At 37.4% G+C, this 22030-nt stretch overlaps 3 protein-coding genes across 3 annotated transcripts; 2 read left to right on the top strand and 1 right to left on the bottom strand.

Moving 5' to 3' along the window:
* Nucleotides 1-694: 694 nt before the first annotated feature.
* setdb2 (SET domain bifurcated histone lysine methyltransferase 2) lies at nucleotides 695-8270 on the bottom strand. Its single transcript, XM_027156606.2, has 11 exons — nucleotides 7159-8270; nucleotides 6933-7046; nucleotides 6469-6564; nucleotides 5749-5845; nucleotides 4865-5650; nucleotides 3177-3346; nucleotides 2796-3043; nucleotides 2292-2343; nucleotides 2013-2191; nucleotides 1830-1918; nucleotides 695-1315 (listed from the first exon to the last, which is right to left on the bottom strand). Exons 1-11 carry the CDS (start codon nucleotides 7175-7177, stop codon nucleotides 1198-1200), a joined length of 1968 nt encoding a protein of 655 aa, XP_027012407.1. The 5' UTR covers nucleotides 7178-8270; the 3' UTR covers nucleotides 695-1197.
* A 5160-nt stretch (nucleotides 8271-13430) lies between these two features.
* On the top strand, nucleotides 13431-17424 carry f7l (coagulation factor VII, like). The gene is made up of 8 exons (XM_047802949.1): nucleotides 13431-13588; nucleotides 15200-15363; nucleotides 15568-15592; nucleotides 15684-15797; nucleotides 15886-16032; nucleotides 16192-16283; nucleotides 16411-16531; nucleotides 16645-17424. The coding sequence occupies exons 1-8, from the start codon at nucleotides 13507-13509 to the stop codon at nucleotides 17190-17192; spliced, it is 1293 nt and encodes a 430-aa protein (XP_047658905.1). The 5' UTR covers nucleotides 13431-13506; the 3' UTR covers nucleotides 17193-17424.
* A 68-nt stretch (nucleotides 17425-17492) lies between these two features.
* Nucleotides 17493-21829, top strand: f7 (coagulation factor VII). Its single transcript, XM_027156437.2, has 8 exons — nucleotides 17493-17654; nucleotides 17804-17967; nucleotides 18664-18688; nucleotides 18787-18900; nucleotides 19200-19340; nucleotides 19424-19545; nucleotides 20671-20791; nucleotides 20864-21829. The coding sequence occupies exons 1-8, from the start codon at nucleotides 17594-17596 to the stop codon at nucleotides 21415-21417; spliced, it is 1302 nt and encodes a 433-aa protein (XP_027012238.2). The 5' UTR covers nucleotides 17493-17593; the 3' UTR covers nucleotides 21418-21829.
* The last annotated feature ends 201 nt before the right edge of the window (nucleotides 21830-22030 follow it).

Genomic DNA, 22030 nt, shown 5'->3' with positions numbered 1-22030 from the left:
AGTCAGGTTTAAGGGTTTTAGTTTGTCACACTTATCTGCTAGGACTGGTGTTTGTGATATTTCAGTCCAACCCAAATAACCCCAGGCTTCTAATTGACCTGAGAACCTGCAGCACGCTGGCCAACGATGCTCTAAATGTATAGTTTCACTTCATAGGCTCTGCACCCCATGACATTTTGTGGGGTTTCCTCAGAACTGGGGTGTGGCCTACTTTTGCTTTTTTCATTAGTATCAATAAAAAATAAATTTCAGTCAAATTAGGGCATATCTTATTTGATTTTGGCTTACCTTTAAATCTGATGATGCAACATGTGACAGATTAACATGTTTAGATATATGAACAGAAAGCCTGTGGCTTTTGTATAAACCCAAAAACTCTAAGATTAAAAAACAAACTCTAGGGGATTTTCCTGGTGTAGCTCGGTAAGAAGCCATGAATCTGTAGTGACATGGTCTATATCTGTATTTCTGTATAGAGGTGAATCTGTACACAAACAGTTTCTCTTACACTGCATTTGTTTTCAGAATCTTATTTCAGGATTTAATTCTGAATAAGTGCTAGAAAGCCTCAGGGCGACTAGAGTATTTCTTAACCAGGCCAATTTGGAATAAAACCTCCTCCAGTGCTGAGGGAAAAAAGGCTACACTGTGTTTATATACCAATTATATACCATAGAAATATAAAACATGTACGTAGATGATTAGATAATATATTGTATTATTTGTTCAGAAGGCAAACACCAAGCCAAGATCAGGCATCACAATCACAATACATCTTAAATCCAAACAACTATTAATTACTTTACACAGTGCAATAACAGATGATTTGATCAGTAAATTCCACATCATCCAAGAGCACAGCCATGTCAGGCTGTGAAAGATGCAGATTTTATTTCCTGAAACATTTTATTTTGAACAATGTACAAAAAAAAACACAGTTATTAACCATTAAAGAATGACTGTTTCTACTATTTTTAACAGATGAACAGTGTAGAACCATCAAACACCATCTGACTTTATTCAGCTTTTATTATTGAAAGCAATGTTCAGAAATACGCCGACGCTGAGCTTTTACTGCTTGGAAATGAAAGCACGTTGCGCAGATTTTATATCCGCAGTTCTGCGATGTTTCTGAGCCTCAAGTCTTATGCTTAGCCTTACTCCTGAGCTAACCTCTCACATAGGCGGTCATGACGGTCAGATGATAACTGCTTGGCAGTCAGTTGAACCACACAGACACGGTACCTCATGCTCAGGATCACTTCCTGTTTTATAGAAATAATTCCAGGTCAGCTCAGTCCCTGCTATGATTGGCCTGTAAAACGAAAACAAGGTCACGTTCCTGGCTATCATGCAGGTAAAATGAATGATCTGAATATCCACAGCTTTGCTCATCTATAGTAATAGCCATCTGTATATTATGTTCATAGTACATATATATTCATCTGTATGTTATGTTCATAGCACATACACATCTGTAAATTACTGTTTATAGTAATAGCCATATATTTTGTTACAGCACACATCCTTCTGTAAATTTCAGTTTATAGTAACAGCCATCTGTATATTATGTTCATAGTACACACACATCTGTAAACTCCTATATTACCATTTTATTTAACTTATGTAAACACTGTGTATCCTGCACTTGCTGCTATTGCACTCTGGTTAGACCTAAACTGCGTTTCATTGCCTTGTACATGTGTAATGACAATAAAGTTGAATCTAATCTAATCTATCTTAATAACACAACACTGAATGAGGACAGAAAAACTAACAAGCAATGCTTCACTGTTGCAGCCACATTGCAGTGCTCCTGAGGAACTTACTGGCTTGTAAAGAAAGCAATTACTGGGAAATTGGGATCGTGGGTATCGACAAAAACGTTCTGGACAAACAGGTTGGGATTGCAGCTGTGCTGTGATGTCAAACATAAAAATAATGTTAGAACAAAATAAACACCTGTCTGTTTAAACTGATAGTTTAATAGTGTTTTCCAAAGCTATACTTACATTAATAAACCTTCCCACGTTTCCTTCTTTTGAACCATCAAGATAATACGTCTTTTCCTGAGAGTCGGGTTTGAATACTTTACGCACCCTCTGATCTCGATGTACAATACCACCGTTTTTCTTGTCATCCACCCGAAGTCTCTTCCTCACCCCTTCTTTGTTACGTTGCTCTTTGATTTCTACACATACAAATATACAGGAATATAAAATGACTCAATTTATGAATGAACCTTTTATCATTCTTTATGAATGAACAGAAGGGACACGAGTATTAATTACCTGTGTGATTGGGATTAGGTGATGAACAGCTGTTCAGTTCCTTCTGGTCACCCTGAAAAATCAAAGGGATATTTGATTTAGAATAAGAATAATTTTTTTTATATAGCAACATGGTCCATGTACGTTATATATGGTCCTTACCCTGAACTTTATGAAACTTTCTTATTATTATGGCCTTCCAGAAAAAGTAAGAAACCAAAGAAAATGTTTAAAAAACGAAATAAATTAAATAAAAAAATAATAAAAAAAGACATGCTATACGGTAGAACATTCATCACTGGCTATTGCCTAGCAGCAACAATTCACAAACAGGAAAAAACAATCAGATTCGTACAGCCTGTGAAGTGCTATTAGTTTTTATTTAAACGGTCAGTCAAGCCACATTAAAAATACAGAGGCAACATCATAGTTCTTATAGATACGTACTTAAAACACTGCTGATTAATCCAAAATTCAAATTCCAGTCATGTTTTCATATGAAAAGCATGAGACATGGTAGCTAACCGTGTGCTCCGGCTGTTCTCTCCCATTGTGCGGTGTAGAGGGCTGGTCTGCAGACCTCTGAATCACAGGAACGTAAAGTGCTGGAGAAGTATCCAGTGTCTCAGTAGTCGACGTTCCTGTTTTCTTCTGCCCTGAGGGAAGCGTCCACTCCTCCACCACCTCCACCTCATCATCCGAAAGCTGCTCCTCCTTCTGGGCTTTAGGGAGAAAGGGTTCCTCTAAGTTCTTCTCTAGTCTGAGGACAACACCTAGGATATAAAATACGATAATGTTTGTTATCCAATATCCGAATATTCCATACATGGAAAAAGCACGTGCACACGGACGGACGTCTTAAAGCCACACGTATGTAACCATTTAAGGACATCGTACTGTAGTTACCTGCGTAGGTACAGATGAAGGTGCCTGTGTCGAGGTCGTCACAGCAACGCACCCCCCATCCTTTGTCAATGGTGCGAAACACCTGCAAGCGGACACGGAGTCCATGCTGGACCACACGATTCTGACAGCTGCTTTTTTGACATCCGCACCATGGACCACATTCGTACAGCCTGTGAAGACAAGGATTAAGAACGGATTACAGAACGCAAAGTGAGCCCACGTTCATCACTTTTTCAATCAATAAGATATTGCAGGACTATAAAACAGGATTAAACAGGACTATACAAAATATACAGCATGCATAGTGCATCTGGGGTAGTGGAGAAAACTCAGTTTGGGGATTGGCTTGCTCACATCCTGCTTATATTACTTAAACACTTTCAGTTTATCTCACAGTCAGACAGGTTTTCTTAAAGATATAGTCAGTTGGAGATTAGACAAATACAGACCCTCCCTTCCAGGTTTCCTCCCAATGGTGCAAAAGGTGAAGGACTCAAGATGCCACAGTGTGTCATCGCTGAAACATCTCCTTAAAGTCATTCAACTCCTCTGCCATAGACAACCTTGTACAACGCTGTGCTCCTATATAATCTCGCTCCTTTTTCCTTCACTCTGAATGTTGTACGTATCTTTCTTTAATATTCAATGTGCTTGGTGTAGTTCTGTATCTCCTATGTTGCTGTAACATTATGTACCTCACTGGTTTTATTGCCAATATTCTAATCTATTCACAGAGATATTACTACAGCTATCACATTCTTTACTGTAATAAATCTATTTAATATAATGTCTTTCAGCCTGGGGACAGACTAAGGATCAGACCAGATCCTGGTTATAATACTTAAGCACTTTTATGTTTAGATTTCCTTTAAAAGTATAGTAAGTTGGATAAAGCTGTTAAAATACAGCCTCTCCCTTCGTTGTTCCATCCAAAGCGATTCTCCAAAAATAAATTGTCCCACAAAGAGAAAAGCTCTCAAGAGACCACCACGTCAGAGGAAGTGCCATATGTTGACTCTAAACTCCAATTGTGTCATTAGTCACAGGGTGATTAGAATAGCTGCTAATATTAGCAGCAACTGATCTAGCAGAGGCACATAACAGGACTACTAACGTTAGCTGACAATCTCAGACTCGGTAAATTTATTGTGAACACTTTGTGCTGTATTTTATCATCTCTAGTTTACATCACAGCAGCACAGTGTTGTTTAATGGGCGGCTAATTGAACGAGTCTACGTGAAGAGCAGAGCAGCTTGACGTATGAAAATACATGAACAAAGAATGAAGCAGAAGTGCGATCTGCTGATAAGGTCTTTGGAAACCTTTTCACACATTCTGTGTCAAAGATGTTGCGACTGGAAATGTACATTTTATGCAATGCTCATACCTGCATTGAGGTTATAAAACCACGTACAGAAAATGCTTGTTGTCTTGTAAACACTAATTACAGTAAATATCAGCTTGTAAATAAAAGCCCTGTTTGGTATAAATGAGATGGGAATGAATTTTATTGTCATCTAATTATAGTGATTTCTGGTTAGTCTATTTTTTTTTTGATGAATTAAACATCAGTGTGCTATGGGTAAGCCCTAGTTCTCTAGTTAGTGGTTGTGCTTTTGTCTGAAGTGTCACCTCAGGTCACAGTAAACTACAGTAAATAAGTAGGCTCAACTGTTCCTATTCTTACCCAGTGGCCACAGGCTCATTTAGCCGATGGTGTCTGTAAAGCTCGTCTGGCTTTGCTCCAGTCTTTAGAGACAGCTGAAGACATAAACAACTGGAACTGTCTGCGCATCCGTCCGTGCAGTCACAGCAGGTCAGGAAATATGGTGCCTTGCTTAAGAAGCAGCCGTGAGGCCAGCGATCCTTGCGATAACGGAACTCTTTTGGTCGTACACCATCCAAGTCATTACACAGAGTGACCGGAACAGCTTCCATCCCACGGCTTATATCCCGCTCAAAAATACTGGTTGTGGGATGAGGAGAAGCGGGTGCGAGTGGCCTTGGCTGAGCCTGACGCTCTGGCAGGACAAGTGGATTGAAGCTGAAATTGGTCTGCTGCAGGACCCCAAGGCTGTTAGTCTGCTGTAAGAACTGATACACATCATCCATGCAGCACAAGCTCCGCCCACATGGGGCTTTGTAGATCACATCCGAGTCCAAGTCCTCATGTTGTACGGACAACATGAGTGGTTTGGCACAGTGCCGCTGGAAGCGGCAGATAAGAGGCACTCGCAAGGGGTTGTAGCCAAGAAAGTGGTCCGAGTGAGACGGGAGGTGAGGGAGACAGGCTGGGCTGCAGTCGTGATGTTGATAGGAAAGCTGGACAGGTGAAACAGGGGCCAACTGGTCATCAGAAAAAAGATTTGTCGGCGACAGCAGCATCATATAGTCATACGTGTCAAACTTCCCTGTTAACTTAGCATCGTTTCTGCCCGATGAAGACATCTGACTGTTATCAGACTCTGGGTTCCTTAAAAAAAAGTACACAAAAGAAGTATCGGGGCAAATTAAGGTCAAACTTTCTAGAAAAGCAAAAGACAACAAAACAGAATAATGTAAGACAAAAACCTTGACGCATCATCAAGCAAGGTGTCTTCTGGCACAGGAAGATCCTTCATTTTCAGTATAGTGCAATGCGAGTCTGATACAGACACTGTCAGGATGTCTGTAAAACATGGTAGAGTGGTCGGAGCTACGTTAGAAGGCAGCGATGTTCATGTACCCACTTATTCAGAAAGACATTTAGACTAAGAATTACAATCTGAATTAGCAGAAGGTTGCAGTATAATGACTATCATTTCCTTTTAAACTTTAAGCCTATGTTTCTTAAATGTCGAAAATTCATTAATGTTTAGAGTGGATAATGTGGCAAACTTACAATAAAATTAATACAGTTCCTTATTTACACGGCGTGTAAAATCATCTTTAAAATGATATGTAACATAAAACATCAGCAGTATGTAATTTTAGCTAATATCAGCAGTGTTAATTATGTTATCTAACTAAGGAAGCAAAATTTATGACTATCATTTAGAAATAAAAAAATAATTAATTGTCTGTCTCAATTACAGCAAGCTCCAAAAATTACTGTCTCAAAAGTTACACCAAGATCAATTCTCAGTGGACTTAGAAACTATATACCTCTCTGCATGAATTGGGTGCGTGTTGCCTTATAAACTATCCGAAGCTTCGTTAGTTAAAATCCTTTATCTGACAAAGAGTTTGTTTCTCAAGACTAAGACAACAAATAAAGAGGCTTGAGGAACTCTGAATTTAGTTGGATAATACCTTCACCGATCAACACCTCCTCAAAGGAGTCATTCCTCAAAGCTGCAGTCAGCGACACCTCAGACTCCATAATAATATTCATGCCCTGGATGTAGCCTGAGCAAAAACAGGGTAGGGGAACAAATTATAACAATGACAGGATGACACATTGCTTTTACTGTAATGTTAGGGTGATAAATGCAATTATAATAATTTACAATGCATGTGTTCTTCATATCATAATACAGATGTATAAATAAGGGATGCAGAAATTAAAATAAAATCAGTGAGCAAGTGAATTAGTCAGTGAACCTGTGAGTAAGGGAGTCAGCCAGTGAGTCAGAGTCAGCCAGTGAGTCAGAGTCAGCCAGTGAGTCATTCTGTGAGTCAGAGAGTCAGCCTGTAAGTCAGAGAGTCAGCCTGTAAGTCAGGGTCAGCCAGTGAGTCAGAAAGTCAGCCAGAGAGTCAGCCAGTGAGTCAGTTACCTTTATCCGAGGCAGTTTTACTTTTAATAGCTTCTCTTAAACACAGCAGGAAGTCCAACAACTCTTCAAACGCCAAGTCCACATCCACTTGAGACCAAAAAATCTTTGCTCTCTCTGTAAAGCAATTAAAGGCAACTTTTACCACAGCTCTATAAAGCACTGTGAATGTACAGGAACACAAAACCTTTTCAATACAAAAGGCAAACTGAAGTAAAAAAAACTTTACCAACAACCTGCAGCTCCATTCTGAAAGATTCAGTGTTGTCAGTGAAAACCCTGATCTTATAGCAACCTGCCTAAATATAAACATATAAAGAGCTACTTTCTGTTTCAGCTACCAACAGTTAACCAGCACAAAGCAGTTAACCAGCACAACAGTTAACCAGCACGAAGCAGTTAACCAGCACAACAGTTAACCAGCACGAAGCAGTTAACCAGCACAAAGCAGTTAACCAGCACGAAGCAGTTAACCAGCACAAAGCAGTTAACCAGCACAAAGCAGTTAACCAGCACGAAGCAGTTAACCAGCACGAAGCAGTTAACCAGCACGAAGCAGTTAACCAGCACAAAGCAGTTAACCAGCACAACAGTTAACCAGCACAACAGTTAACCAGCACAACAGTTAACCAGCACAACAGTTAACCAGCACAAAGCAGTTAACCAGCACAAAGCAGTTAACCAGCACAACAGTTAACCAGCACAAAGCAGTTAACCAGCACAACAGTTAACCAGCACAACAGTTAACCAGCACAACAGTTAACCAGCACAAAGCAGTTAACCAGCACAACAGTTAACCAGCACAACAGTTAACCAGCACAACAGTTAACCAGCACAAAGCAGTTAACCAGCACGAAGCAGTTAACCAGCACGAAGCAGTTAACCAGCACAACAGTTAACCAGCACGAAGCAGTTAACCAGCACAACAGTTAACCAGCACAACAGTTAACCAGCACGAAGCAGTTAACCAGCACAACAGTTAACCAGCACAAAGCAGTTAACCAGCACAACAGTTAACCAGCACAACAGTTAACCAGCACGAAGCAGTTAACCAGCACAACAGTTAACCAGCACAAAGTTTACACTGAAATATAAACACCTGTGTTAGCTTATGCTAACTTTAAACGCTGCTACATAACAAAACAAATCAGTGTGGTGCCTTAAAAATACTATAAAATCAGCTCAAAACCGCCACTGCTTGCTATCTATCCAGTTAGAACGAATAAAAACATAACGCTTTTATAATATCTCTCTCATTTTTGCAGCTAGCAGCACACTTTTAAGCGAAAATCTCTCCCTTAATGCTACTCTTTCATTTTGAACCCAATGTGACGTCAGACCTGAGCAATCGACCACAGCTACATCTACCGAGTATCGAGCCATGGATGCAGTCAACATGAACTAGATCTAAAACAGAACTTTAAAATTGTTTCGTATGATATCTTTGTTGGAAAATAAAGCAATTTGAATGATGTTTTAAGTAACTGAATTATTTTATTATTTTATGGACACCTGACCATTACACCCATCTGTGGTTCTTCTCCAAATAATTGTTCATACAAACCTGGAAGCCCACGAGTGTAGAAGATGTTTTGGTTTTTATCTTTATTCCTTTAGGCCCAAACATGTTACAGCATGACGGCATCCCCGTGTTGTATCCCAATATGTGTATGTATGTGTATGAAATATTGTTGTGCAGAAAAAATGTAAATACCTAGAAATATAGACAAAGAATCTGCAACTACTTGGGAATACTAACACATTACGTAAAGGAAGACGGAACCTTTCGGGCCAAACAAGATAGAAATCAATAAAATTTTGTTATTAAACCAATTTCAGAAAATAGTTTAGTATTTATATCATTTATCTTGGTTTTATGAAATTATACTAGATTTAGGTTTGGGCCATTTGTTTATGTAAATTAGTTAAATCTGTAGTTTGAATTATGTTGTAATTACAGAGCAAAATGTTTTTAGTCTCCCAACTTTAAAGAAAAGAAGTGATATGCGATATTAAGAAAGAGCTCGACATGAAATCTCTTAATCGATTACATCTTAAATGCATTTTTAAAGAAAGTAACGATAGGAAAGTTTAGAAGACCATATGATTCTATTCATAATAACAGTCATATGAGTATTATGACTTTTATGTTATGAAAAAAGTTCACACCGGTTTTACATCGTATTTGAATCTGTAAAATAGACAGACGTGAGCCGTGAAATGTAAATATTAAAGTGGTACAGATCAGGCATTAGGCAGAATCATAATCTAGTCGGAAGCTACAAAGAGGGAAAAATACAGGCACCTTGTTTTATTTATTTTAAAAAAAGCAGTCAAATAAAACATGACTAAGGTTGATTTGATTGGTGTATATCGTCCTATAACAGCATAGCCTAATGAGTTTTATTACTCTTATACCACAACACATCATACTTGATGTTGTGGAATTGTGCAAAACAAGCCTGGGTCTGTTAACATGTAATAACTGCTATAAGAATTGTTCCTTCACAAGCTGTTTATTTTATTATGACTGTATTGTAAAGGCATTTTGTAAAGGTGACAGACTATGTAAAGAAAAATACCTCCAGGATTATTATTATTATTATTATTATTATTATTATTATTATTATTATTATTATTATTATTATTATTATTATTATTATTGCAATTAGTAGTAGTACAGTAGTAGTAGTAGTAGTAGTAGTAGTAGTAGTAGTAGTAGTAGTAGTAGTAGTAGAAGTATCCTATTACTATAGTTATTTTAATAGACCTTCAGTAGTTTGAATAGCAATATAAAATATACAACATAAAACAATATAAAACAGAAAATATAATATATAACAATATAAAATATAAAATATAAAACAATATAAAACAGAACTTTTGTATCAGACTTACTTTACCTACTTTATAAGCAAGCAAATGTATATGTCTTTGGGTAAATTAAAAGAAATTTGTTATTCCTGTTACATATCCCTTGACTGCACCCAGTGACATCAACAACATTTTTCTTTTTATATTTTGATCTTAAATCAAAAAATAAATTAAATTAAGATTAAGTCTATTAAGACAAAAGAGCAAACAATTTTTTAAATTTAAAAATGTAATTTTTTAATGGAAATCCTTGCAGACTGTTTAGCTCTTTGATTTTCTGTGTTTGTGCATCTCCTAGGTCTCCGAAGTGTGAGGAGCGTTGAGGAAGACGAGTGATCCTCTCTTGTGGTTTCAAGACTGTAGCTACTAAAAAGAAAGAAAGAAAGAAAGCAACAAGGCATGCACCAATCTGTTCTAATGTTGTGGAAGGAAGAGGATTCTGTCTGTTCCTTTTCATCATGTTTTAAAATTCTTTACACTAAACACAAATATTATTAATAATCAATCCATATTTGCCCTGTAGCTGCTCTTTAGAAGTCTTTTCTGTAAGGTCCAGACCTCTCGCTGTGATGTGAACAGGGGTTAAACTGTCCAGATGTAATGTGTGTGTTTGTGTGTTTCGGTTTGTCTCATACAGACTTCAGTGAGCTTTACTCCATATGCATGAAGTCTAACAGGATGCATATGTTAATGAAGCCTTTACTCAGGAATAGAATGAAGACTGAGTAGTCCAAAGAAGTAAAATCTTAATATTTTGAAGTTGTATAGTTTTGAGGAGACAGTATAAAAATAAGTATAATTAGAAAGTATTTTATTGCTATTGAAACTACTGAAGTTCTATTAAAATAACTATAGTAATAATAGGATAATATTCAAACTTTTGTCTGCTGTTTTTTAACGTCTTTCAGTTCACGTGTTTGACCTGTCTGCGCATATGCCCTCATGTTCTTTTACTTTCATATTGATTACACAGGAAACTGTGGCCACAAAGATGTGTGGTTTGCAACCTCCACTGGGGCACCTTTCTTTCACAGCAACTTGGTTTAAAGGTGCAATATATTCTCAAGCCGTCTTGTGTGCAAAAGTGTGTTCCTAATTTTTAACCTCCTTCCATCAAGAAGGAGATACAGGAACATACGCTCCAAAACCAGCAGGTTCAGGGACAGCTTCTTTCCATCCACCATCACATTACTGAACTCTACACTACACCGTTAGAACACTGTAAACAAAATACTGTATATAACGTCTGTACAATTTACACATTACATATTGTATTTTTTATACGCCTCATTCCCTACACATATTGTGCCTTACATCTGCACTATTTTATTTATGTGTATCTATATATACTTTACTGTACATTCTGTCTAATATTTCACATTAATATATATATATTTAGTGGACTTGTTTATTCAGCTTGCACATTTTTTTAATGCCATAACCTTAAAACCATTTACTTGTATTTTTCAACAATATCCACACATCTCTGCACTGATATAGCCTTTATATTTATTCACTGTACACATTCACTATACATATATATATATATATTACATACTGTACAAATGTTTACATATATACCTATATATATATATATTACATGCTGTACATATGTTATATGCTATCTATCTATCTATCTATCTATCTATCTATCTATCTATCTATCTATCTATCTATCTATCTATCTATCTATCTACTGGAAATGCTTGGTTCAAATTGCGGTTCAAGGTTCAAGAGGTTTGTTGTAATTGTGCATAGTGAAAACACAATGAAATTCGTACTTTGCACGTCTCCCTTACAAAAGAAACAACATAAACAATAGAGAAAAAATACAGTATATATATACAGTGTAAGGTGCTCAGTGTGTTGTGTGGCAGAGGTCAGTGAGGGATATAGAGTGTGAGGTAGTGGTGTTAAGTGTTGTTCAGGAGTCTAATGGCTTGTGATTTGAAGCTGAATGTTGTTTTGTCCTTTTGTTACCCAATGTTTTTTAACTATTACAGAATATACTGCTGTAACATGATTTCCAAATACATAGAATTTATGTATAAGCGTGTATAACAGGCAGAATGTTGTATACTATAGTGCATTATTTAAATAGACTCACATTTCAGCTGACTGATGCAGCATAAAACGTGTATTGTTAGGTACATTACAGTAGATATAAAAACATATATTTTAAACCTACAGTGGGGCTCAAAAGTCATTGAAAATAAACCTTAAATTAAAACAAAGAAAGGAAGTTATCACTATTCAGGAGTGTGCATTATTTTATAATCACTGTGCACATGTGCTTATTGCTTGTAAAAAGTGAGATCCTTCAAGGTTGAGTTCAGACAGAAAGTTTGTGGATTTGATGTAATCGGCTTAGATCACTATACAAACTTGCCAGCTCTAGTGAAAATGGTGCAAAAGGGGAGTTTACCAAATACTACAACATTAGTAGAAGAACAAATAGTGTTTACTGACAAATAATACAATTTTGAGCACTGTTTCTGTCGGTGTTAAGTAGCAGACACATAATGATATCAAGAATCCAAATGGTACACTACAAATATTTCACATACTCTGCTTATGTCCTGACCAAAACAGAAGTGACTACAGGTAACAGACAGAATGTGAGACAGACAAGTGGGAGTTTTAAATAAAAGTAGCAGAAATTGTTTATTATCCTGATGGCAGTTTGGAAGAAATCGTCCTGCAGACGAGTGGTCCTTGCGCTTAAGGCACTACCTTATAATTGTCCACAGTGTAGGAGATTAAACAGATGGTGGCCTGCGGGAAATTGGTTAGCATGTTCGCCTCACACCTCCAGGTTAGGGGTTCGATTCCCGCCTCCGCCTTGTGTGTGTGGAGTTTGCATGGTGAGTTGATTGGCATCTATTTAAAATTGTCCGTAGTGTGTGATTGCGTGAGTGAATATGAGAGTGTGTGTGTGCCCTGTGATGGGTTGGCACTTCGTCCAGGGTGTATCCTGCCTTGATGCCCGATGACTCCTGCAGGCTCCCCGTGACCCGAGGTAGTTCGGATAAGCGGTAGAAAATGAATGAATGTTTTGCCGTTTTTGTTTGTGTCGGTGTTCCTGTAAAGACACCCTGACACTAGGAGGCGCTATATACTTAGGACAGTATATTGTACACTCTGTACTGTACTGTTTGTTTTAGTATGTCTCTAGTTTTTACACTGTCTTTACACACATGCACTTTATGTAAACTTGTGCAATTGTTCTAATCCCTAGTTCCTTGTTGTTTTATGTAGCTTTAAGCATTTATGTAGCACCAGGGTCCTGGAGGAATATTGTCTCATAGGCTACTACAACAATTGTATATGGTTGAAATGAAATTAAAAAAAAAAAAACCTGACTTGACATGTCTTGACATCTGAATATATTTAAGTAGAGCCATTCAAAAATACGGATGAATCTCATTGTGCACAATAATTAATATTTTAGAGAAAATATCTCTAAAGTATCACTCAGTATTAAAGGTTATCCTTATATTATACTGTACCTGAAATACAAGTGATCAAGGTTTTACAGTGTTAACAACCACAACACATTGGGTTTAATAACAGCACCACCTGCTGCTGTGTGGAAAGGATTTTTTTTTTTTTTATCCTAGAGTTAAAATTTATTTCTGTGGTTATCCGAATTGTTTGAACACTGTTTTCCGGCTGGACTTTGAACAAAACTGTTAGACCTAAAATGGAGTCGAGTTTAAGCAGAATGAATCTCTTTCTCTTTATCTCATGGTTGTGTATTCAAGCTTGCTTTGGAGTTCCATCAGGTAAGGTGCTGCTTGTCAGGTTGTTATTTCTCCAGACAAAGGTAGGAAGAGTACACAAGTTATAGTCATAGGCATGCTATCGGTGTTGTCTCTCACTTACAATCCTTTACTTTCAGTGCCCTCCAAAAATACTGAAATTTCAAAGCCAATTCTTTTGCTTGTTGCTATACACTGAAGTCATAATGGGATCTAAAGATTCATATGAGATGACAGATTTTCAGCATTGATTTACTGATATTTACATACTACTATGTTAAATAACTTAGAACATGGCAGACCACCCGATATTTAGGTGGGGAACAAAAGTATCACAACAGATTAAAATACATTAAAGTACATAAGACTTTTATTAATATTTGCTCATCTCTTTTTTTATTATATCTGCACATTTTAAATTCTTCATTCATGATATTTATCTGCAGCTTCTTTTTGTTTGTTTGTTTGTTTTGTTGGGTTTCTCCCTTCGTTTTTCTCTTCAGGAGGTGAATACTGCTCAGAGTTGTGAATTTACCACAGGGATAAATAAACTATCTATCTATCTAGTTGAATTCAGGTCTGGAGATCGAACACATTCCATCTTTCTCCTATGGTCAAGTAATTTGTTGAGTTGGGCAGCGTGTTTTGGGTAACTGTTTTTCTCCATGATGAGGTCCTTTCTTTTTCCACACTTTGCTCTTCACTTGGGTAGAGCTTCTGAATTTCTTTGTGATTTCCAATCTGTCCTTCTTAATCTGTACTGCCGATGAGTGGTTTGTATCTTAAGGTTTGGAATCTATATTTCTGCCCACAATTTTATATCATTTTTTTAAAAACACATGGAAATGTCTTCACAGGTGAAACTCAGATCTCAAACCAACCATAGACATTCAAATTTACTAATTTCTTTAACCAGTCAATCTAACAGGACAAACCTGAGCAGTAAGCAAAACCTGGCATTTACATGTACCATTATTTTTGGATCTGGGTGGATTCAATGAAGAGTTGCCTTATTCTAATCTGTTTAACACATCTAGATATAAATGTCAGGAAATGGAAACTGAAATACCGATCAATCATCTCGTATTCATTGTTTGATCTGAAACCTAAATTTAATTTTTAACATTAATTTTATTCTATATTTTGATATTTCTGTAAAGCTGCTTTAGGACAATGTCCATTGTTAAATGCGCTATACAAATAAAATCGAACCGAAACCCAAATAAGAATTGGCCTTGCCGCTTCGGGACATGTTACAATCAAACAGTAAATGTAAAGATATTTAAAAGTTTATGATAAATGTATTATTTTTTTTTTAAATAATTGCTTAGGATCTGCTCGAATCACATTTTTGTCTCTTGATGATTAAAATATATAAACAATTTTTTAAAAACTATTTTCCATATTTGTGAAACACAAATACCCAATCAAATCAGTGAAATGCAACAAATCCATCTACTTTCATGAGGACAATTTGATGGTGCTGTTGATTTATCATGTAACTAAGACAGGAACAAACTTTTGTAGAATAGTTTTTTTCCTCATGTCTGGACAAAACCACTCTTAAAAATGATCAACTTCATTTTGAAAATATTTTTCACTGCAATGAACTGAATTAATTTTTTTTTCCTCCAGTGTTCCTAAATAGGCCTGAAGCTAACCAGATGCTTCTGTACCGCTATCCACGTGCTAACTCGTTCCTGGAGGAGATGAAACTAGGAAATCTGGAGAGGGAGTGTATAGAGGAGAAATGCTCATATGAAGAGGCCAAGGAGATTTTTTCTGTGCCTGATCAATTGGTGGGCTAAGCTTATAAAAGCAACCATGCGGAAATATGTAGCTTGGCTTGACCAGCTCACAGCTTGACCAGCTCAATCCTGTGTTATCACAGCTGTCAGCTAGTCAGACCATGCTTAAGAATTTAAGAGGTCATGTGTAGCATTAAGACCAGTGGAACTATGAAATGAACTTGCTGTGTTTTTTATTCATTTGTCTGTTTTCAGCATGTGTTCTGGAAGATGTATACAGGTATCATATACATACCAGTAAATGAAACAAAATGAAATCTACTTGTGTTTTTGATTGGTTTGATTTCGATCGTCTGTGATTATTTCTGCAGAAGTGGATCAATGCCAGTCTGACCCATGTGCAAATGGCTCCACTTGTGTCAGTCAGGACAACAATTATATCTGTATATGTCCAAATAAATTCCAGGGACGGAATTGCGACAAAGGTAATACAAGCAACTACATAGAAGAGCTGTACTGAAGGCCACATACTTTACAGCAAAAGTCTTAACTGTATCACTGGTGACTCAACAGAAACAGATCCGCAGAATTATTATAACTGTCTCTATAAGAATGGAGGATGTGAGCACTTCTGTACAGAGGGTGCAGATTTAGTCCCTCGCTGTCAATGCGCTACTGGCTACAGCCTGGCGGCCGACAACAGAAGCTGTGTGTCACAAGGTGGGTTTTGGCATCCTCTTCATAAAGAGTATATGATGTATATGAAGTTCTATATACATTCTGACCCCATGCCTCCAGGTAAAATATACTTCCTTTAAAATCAGAATTTCCTTCAGTGACACTATTAAAAATAACTGGCTTGAATTTGTTTTCCTTTAGTACCTTTTCCTTGCGGTAAACCGGTGGTGAATTCTGTAGGCCCTAGGATTGTTAAAGGACAAGTGTGTCCTAAAGGACAGTGTCCTTGGCAGGTAGACAAAAAAAAAACCAGCTGGATACATATTTTGATGCATTATATCAAGAAGCATCTTTAGAATAAGGACTTTCGAATTCATACCTTAATTATGGTCATTTTCTGCTCTTCTCTGATCTCATAAGGCATTACTTAAGTTTGGGAGTGTGTATAAATGTGGAGGAGTTATTCTAAACAGTGAGTGGATCCTTACAGCAGCTCACTGTGTCTGGCAAACAATCCCATCCCAACTCGCAGTGACAGTAGGTAAGAACGGAAATTAACCGATATCCCATAAAATGTACTTTCCTTTTTTTAGACTATATATCAGAGACTGACTTTCTTTTGCTGTTATTTCCTTTACTTGGCATTCCCTTCAGGTGAACACATCATTACTGTAAACGAGGGCACAGAGCAGACTAGAAGGGTGTCCAAAATAGTAATCCATCCTCTGTACAACCACACATCCAACGATGCAGACATTGCACTTTTACATCTGCGCAGGAACATATCACTAGGCCCCTATGTCATGCCTGTATGCCTTCCTTCAGCAGAACGCACGTTTGCTCGTACGCTGGGGACGGTGCGCAACTCCGTCGTGAGCGGATGGGGCCGGCTTTCTCAGCATGGACAGCTGGCCAACTTGCTCCAGCGGCTAGAAGTGCCCCAGGTGCCACTCGAGAAGTGCCGAGCTCACTCGGGTCTGAGCCTGACCGAGAACATGCTCTGTGCCGGCTATAAGGAAGGAGGACGTGACGCCTGTCAAGGGGACAGCGGTGGGCCTCTGGTCACCAACTACAAAAGCACATGGTTTCTGAGCGGCATAGTGAGCTGGGGAAAAGGCTGTGCCCGCTCAGACGTGTACGGGATCTACACCCGTGTAGCAGTATTTGTAGAATGGATCGAGAACACAGTGGCTACAGAATAAAATGGGAATGTTTCATTTAAAACTATTACACTACAATCTTAATTTTATTTTTCTTAAATACAATCTTATTGCAACTTAATAACAGATTACTTGGTGTTTGGTTGCATGTGCTGGTACTTAGCTTAACTATACAAAATCCCATATGTATTTCTACATATATTATGAACCATACAATTTACTGTAAAATTCAATTTGTATAACCTCTAATAAAATAAATGCTATTATTAGATTCGATGGACTTTGGTGTTTAAGTTGTTGTTCGCTTGATCAATTCTGCACTTCAGCTTCAAAGTTTTACTATTGGAGGCAGGCTTTTATGCATTCGTGTGGACAGTCTCCAGACTTTGGACTCTTCAACTTTTGGAACGAAAAGTCTTACAGAACTTCAGCCATTATCCAACATGCGGCTCTTATTTCTACTCTCTTTGGTAATGAGCTTATGTAGCTGCCATCCTGCTTCAGGTAAAATAATTTGACTGAATCTCGACAGATTAGACAAGTTTCTCTGAGCTAAGTGAGACCTTTCTTTTATCTATAAGTTCATGTAGGTCAGTACAATTATAGTGATTTTTATATGCACGTGTACGTAAATGTTTTTTTTTTCCTTGTAGTGTTTATAAGGAGGAAAGTGGCTCATGGAGTCCTCAGTCGAGCGAAGCGGGCAAACTCTGGTTGGTTTGAGGAGCTGAAGATGGGCGACCTGGAGAGAGAGTGCATAGAGGAGAAATGCTCTTATGAGGAGGCCAGAGAGGTGTTTGAACACACCGAAGCAACAGTCAGTATTATAAATTCAATTCAATTCAATTCAAGTTTATTTGTATAGCGCTTTTTACAATAGACATTGTCTACAAGCAGCTTTACAGAACATAAACACAGAGCAGAAGGTAAACATAATTAATGATAAAGGGAATAACGAATAATAAAAGAAATAAGAATGAACAGAATAAAAATTCTAGATTATTATTAGATATATATAGTTCACAATGTGTATGTATTTATTCCCCTATGAGCAAGTCTGAGATGACTCAGGCAGCAGTGGCAAGGAAAAACTTTCTTAAATTGGTAAAGGAAGAAACCTTGAGAGGAACCGGACTCAAGGGGGAACCCATCCTCATCTGGGTGACACTGGGGGTGTGATTGTAATATACAGTCAGATAAATGTTGTATTGGTGTAAGGATCATGGACTTCAGATCTCCTTAGTATCACAGGGTCTAACTGGAGATGTCTCAGGATATAAACCCACACATGAAATTACTTTAAAGCACGTAGCAGTTTTTTTATTTTTCTAACCCGGTGAAATTTCCTGCTATTTTAGTTATTTAAATCATATACAATTAAAACATTAAATAATTGAAACCAAAATCTTTTGAACAAAATGTTGCTTTCACACAGTAATCGGGTTGTACATGCTGAACATTCATGGTAAATGCACATGCAACTGGAATTTACAATTTATTTCTGTCACCACAGAATGAATTCTGGAACAACTACAATGGTAAGATGTTCAGTAACAAGTATCTTATTACTTTAATATTAGTGCATTTTTTTCATTTGGTGTTTTTTTTATTATTATTATTTGTGTTTTTTTTACAGTTAAAAACTACTGTCTGACATCCCCATGCAATAACAATGCAACCTGCACACAGATGAAAGACTCCTATGCATGTCTGTGTCCAGCAGGTTTTCATGGGCGTAACTGTGAGCATGGTAGGATTGTCAACCTATCCAACTTTTATATGTTTTCTTTAAAAAAAATATAGTTGCAAGCCTGTTGTGAGACAAATAAATGTTAATAGGAATTTGGCTAAATATTTCACACTAACCTATTTTTTCTATATTCTACAAGTTTAAGTTTTTTTTTTAACAAGTAAGTTTAGTTTTATTGTTCTAGGCCTGTATTCATTTCAATTTATGGTGATGCATTTGAAGCTAAACCAATGAGTTGAAATTAGATACTGTTTATTACCCATTAAGCTCTTGGATTTTTTTCTGAATTTTTCCTCCAGTAATTAAAAATATTCCTGACTCTTGCCTCGATAAGAATGGCGGATGTGAACATTTTTGTGAGGACGAACTGACGGGACGCAACTGTTCCTGTGCAGATGGGTACTTCCTTGGGACAGATGGACAAAGCTGTCTGACACACGGTAAGAAAACTAAAATGTGCAAGTTTTTGCTTAACAATTGAAATGAAATTGAAATGAAATGAAATTACATTTCTTTTCTTCAGAGACATTTCCTTGTGGTAAAGTACCACTTCTCAATGAGCACGTCACTAAAAAACATTTACATGACCGAAGAGCTCGAATAGTAGGAGGGACTGAATGTCCTAAAGGACACTGTCCATGGCAGGTAGGATAAAGTTTTCATGCAAAATATATTCATGTACTGTATGTACTGTATATAGAGATACGTAAGTGACAAGTTAAAGCAAAACCTGTGGATGCTTCCAGACAAGTGCACAGTATGCAGACCATTGGCTATGAGGTACATATGTTGTTTTCCATTCACATAAAGTCTATCTGTGAAAGTAGAAGGAGTTAATAGACACACGATAGGAAATATTAAAACTGAGCAAGTAGAAATTAAATCATTTTCAACTAGAATGCTCTAGTATGTGACTTGGGATTTATTCTATGAGACAACACACTTTACTTGCAAGCTAAAGTATTAAAATGAATATGAATCTGTGGCAGAGAGTCACTACATGTAATCTCCTGAAGATTTTTGTGTATATGTAGAGAAGTAACAGTCAGCGTAAATTATCTATTATACTATTCTATTACATTTCTTCAGTGAATGCTGTGCACTATTTTTACCTCAACCCCTTGGTCAAGTAAGCTAACATATTTGTTTTAATTGGATCTGGTATACAGTATAGTGTTAGTGGTAGCGGTATTGGTAGTGTTATCAGCATCATGTATTCTGATGACATGGTAAGGAGCCAACGTCCTCTTAGACGAAAGAGTACAAATCAATCTAAAATTATTCTCACTGATCACTGTAATGTTCTGATGAAACATTTCTATCTTGTTGATAGTCGTTGACAGGATATGAAGAGTCACAGAATGGTTTGATAGTAAATGTAAATGGACCTACATGTTTGATTGAAAGCAAATATTTAGGAAGAATGTTAAAACGTCTAGTACGGATTTTGAAATGTATAGAATCTATGCTTAGTAGCATTTGCAACACCTTACTAAGCCAATTTATATTATTTATATTGGGATTTTTTCTTATTGTCACCCCTCTATTAAACCCTATCAATGCTGTTTGTTTTTTTTGCTAGAAGTAAAAGCATGTATAACCATATATTGTGATCGTTCATTCATTCGTTCATTTTAAGCAACGTATAATGTTATGGGCATGAGGAATCTGGAGCTTGTTCCAGGAATATGGCCACCTCAGTGGAATACCAAGCCATTGATAGGGACCATAAAACATTGAGACTGATATTGAAACAAGTGTCTTTATCAGGTCTTGCTAAAGTATGGTGAAAAGGGGTTCTGTGGTGGAGTGATCTATAAGCCTACATGGATCATCACAGCCTCTCATTGTTTAGAAAAGTTTGCGGTCAAGTTTCTCAAGATAGTTGCAGGTGAGTTTTGTACATGAAAGCATGTATTTGTATCTGTTATCAAAACGGCAGTTGACATTTTTTGTTATCTAGGTGAGCATGACATTGATGTGAATGAAGGTTCAGAACAAACTATAGAAGTGGAGGAGATGATTATGCACCCCAATTACGTCTCAGCAACAGCAGATAATGACATCGCTCTCCTCCGTCTCCGTCATCCCATCGTCTACGGTATGTACGCAGTACCTGTGTGCCTCCCTCGCAAAATAATGTCAGAACGAGAGCTGTGGAGAGTCCGCTTACACACCGTTAGTGGATGGGGACGACGTGCAGAGGAAGGTCCAACATCACGATTTCTCCGGAGGCTCCAGGTGCCCCGTATACACACAGCGGACTGTCGTAGGGAAAGCAACATCTCGCTATCTTTGAACATGTTCTGTGCTGGCTACTTCGAGGGAAAAGAGGACTCGTGTAAAGGGGACAGCGGTGGACCACTTGTCACCTCTTACGGGAATACCACGTTTCTCCTGGGCATTGTGAGCTGGGGCAAAGGATGTGCTCGCCCAGGTCAATACGGCATTTATACACGTGTGTCCAATTACCTGGGGTGGATCCAGAAACGCACAGCAGCTCAAGTCAACAACTAAAAGTGTGTCAGTGGGAAAGATTGTCCAGCCGACTGTGTGTTTTTATTATAATTAATTCACTAATCTTAGATTTATTTCACATGGTAGCTTGCCAACATGGATTATAAGCAAGGTGCACCAAGAAAACATGAATTCTTACACTATCTAGTGCTGCCTGGTGCCTGACACAGCTCATGTCACGTGGCCTTGATTTATTATTGTTTACAGTAAACTTGACAGAGAGGAGTTAAACAGATGTGCAAAGTAGGTCACTCACAGTAAAATGAATTACACAATAATTTTCATCTTATTCCAACTTGCAGCAATTGTACTTGATCTTTATTTTTGTATAATATATGATTCAGGTTTTTTTTTTCATATCTGCTCTGTCTGTAAGCTTGAAATATTCAGAAATAAACGAGAGGTAATTTAACCAAAGTGCCAATTCTTTTGAGTATGTGGATGCGTCTTGTGAAGTTGATGGTATATTGCTGATGTCCAGAAAACGTTATCAGTTTTTCAGATTCTTTTCATTTGTCAGTGACTAATGTTCAGGGGAGGGTTTCTTAGAATGTTCTGCATACTGGATGAGAACAAACATATATTTCTGATTTGCTCACAGTGAACCATATCA

This window comes from Tachysurus fulvidraco, chromosome 18, assembly GCF_022655615.1.
Source record: "Tachysurus fulvidraco isolate hzauxx_2018 chromosome 18, HZAU_PFXX_2.0, whole genome shotgun sequence".
NCBI lineage: Eukaryota > Metazoa > Chordata > Actinopteri > Siluriformes > Bagridae > Tachysurus > Tachysurus fulvidraco.
The sequence above is the reverse complement of the archived record's forward strand: the minus strand, read 5'-3'. Positions and strand labels throughout refer to the sequence as shown.

Coding starts and splice junctions, on each gene's coding strand:
- setdb2 (XM_027156606.2), bottom strand. Junction 3,347..4,864: donor AATGAGCCTGTGGCCACTGG/GTAAGAATAGGA, acceptor TTGTCTTCACAG/GCTGTACGAATGTGGTCCAT. Junction 3,044..3,176: donor CTTCATCTGTACCTACGCAG/GTAACTACAGTA, acceptor TTTATATCCTAG/GTGTTGTCCTCAGACTAGAG.
- f7 (XM_027156437.2), top strand. CDS start 17,594: ATGCGGCTCTTATTTCTACTCTCTTTGGTAATGAGCTTATGTAGCTGC. Junction 17,655..17,803: donor TAGCTGCCATCCTGCTTCAG/GTAAAATAATTT, acceptor TTTTCCTTGTAG/TGTTTATAAGGAGGAAAGTG. Junction 18,689..18,786: donor ATTCTGGAACAACTACAATG/GTAAGATGTTCA, acceptor TTTTTTTTACAG/TTAAAAACTACTGTCTGACA.
- f7l (XM_047802949.1), top strand. CDS start 13,507: ATGGAGTCGAGTTTAAGCAGAATGAATCTCTTTCTCTTTATCTCATGG. Junction 15,593..15,683: donor GTTCTGGAAGATGTATACAG/GTATCATATACA, acceptor TTATTTCTGCAG/AAGTGGATCAATGCCAGTCT. Junction 15,798..15,885: donor GGGACGGAATTGCGACAAAG/GTAATACAAGCA, acceptor GTGACTCAACAG/AAACAGATCCGCAGAATTAT.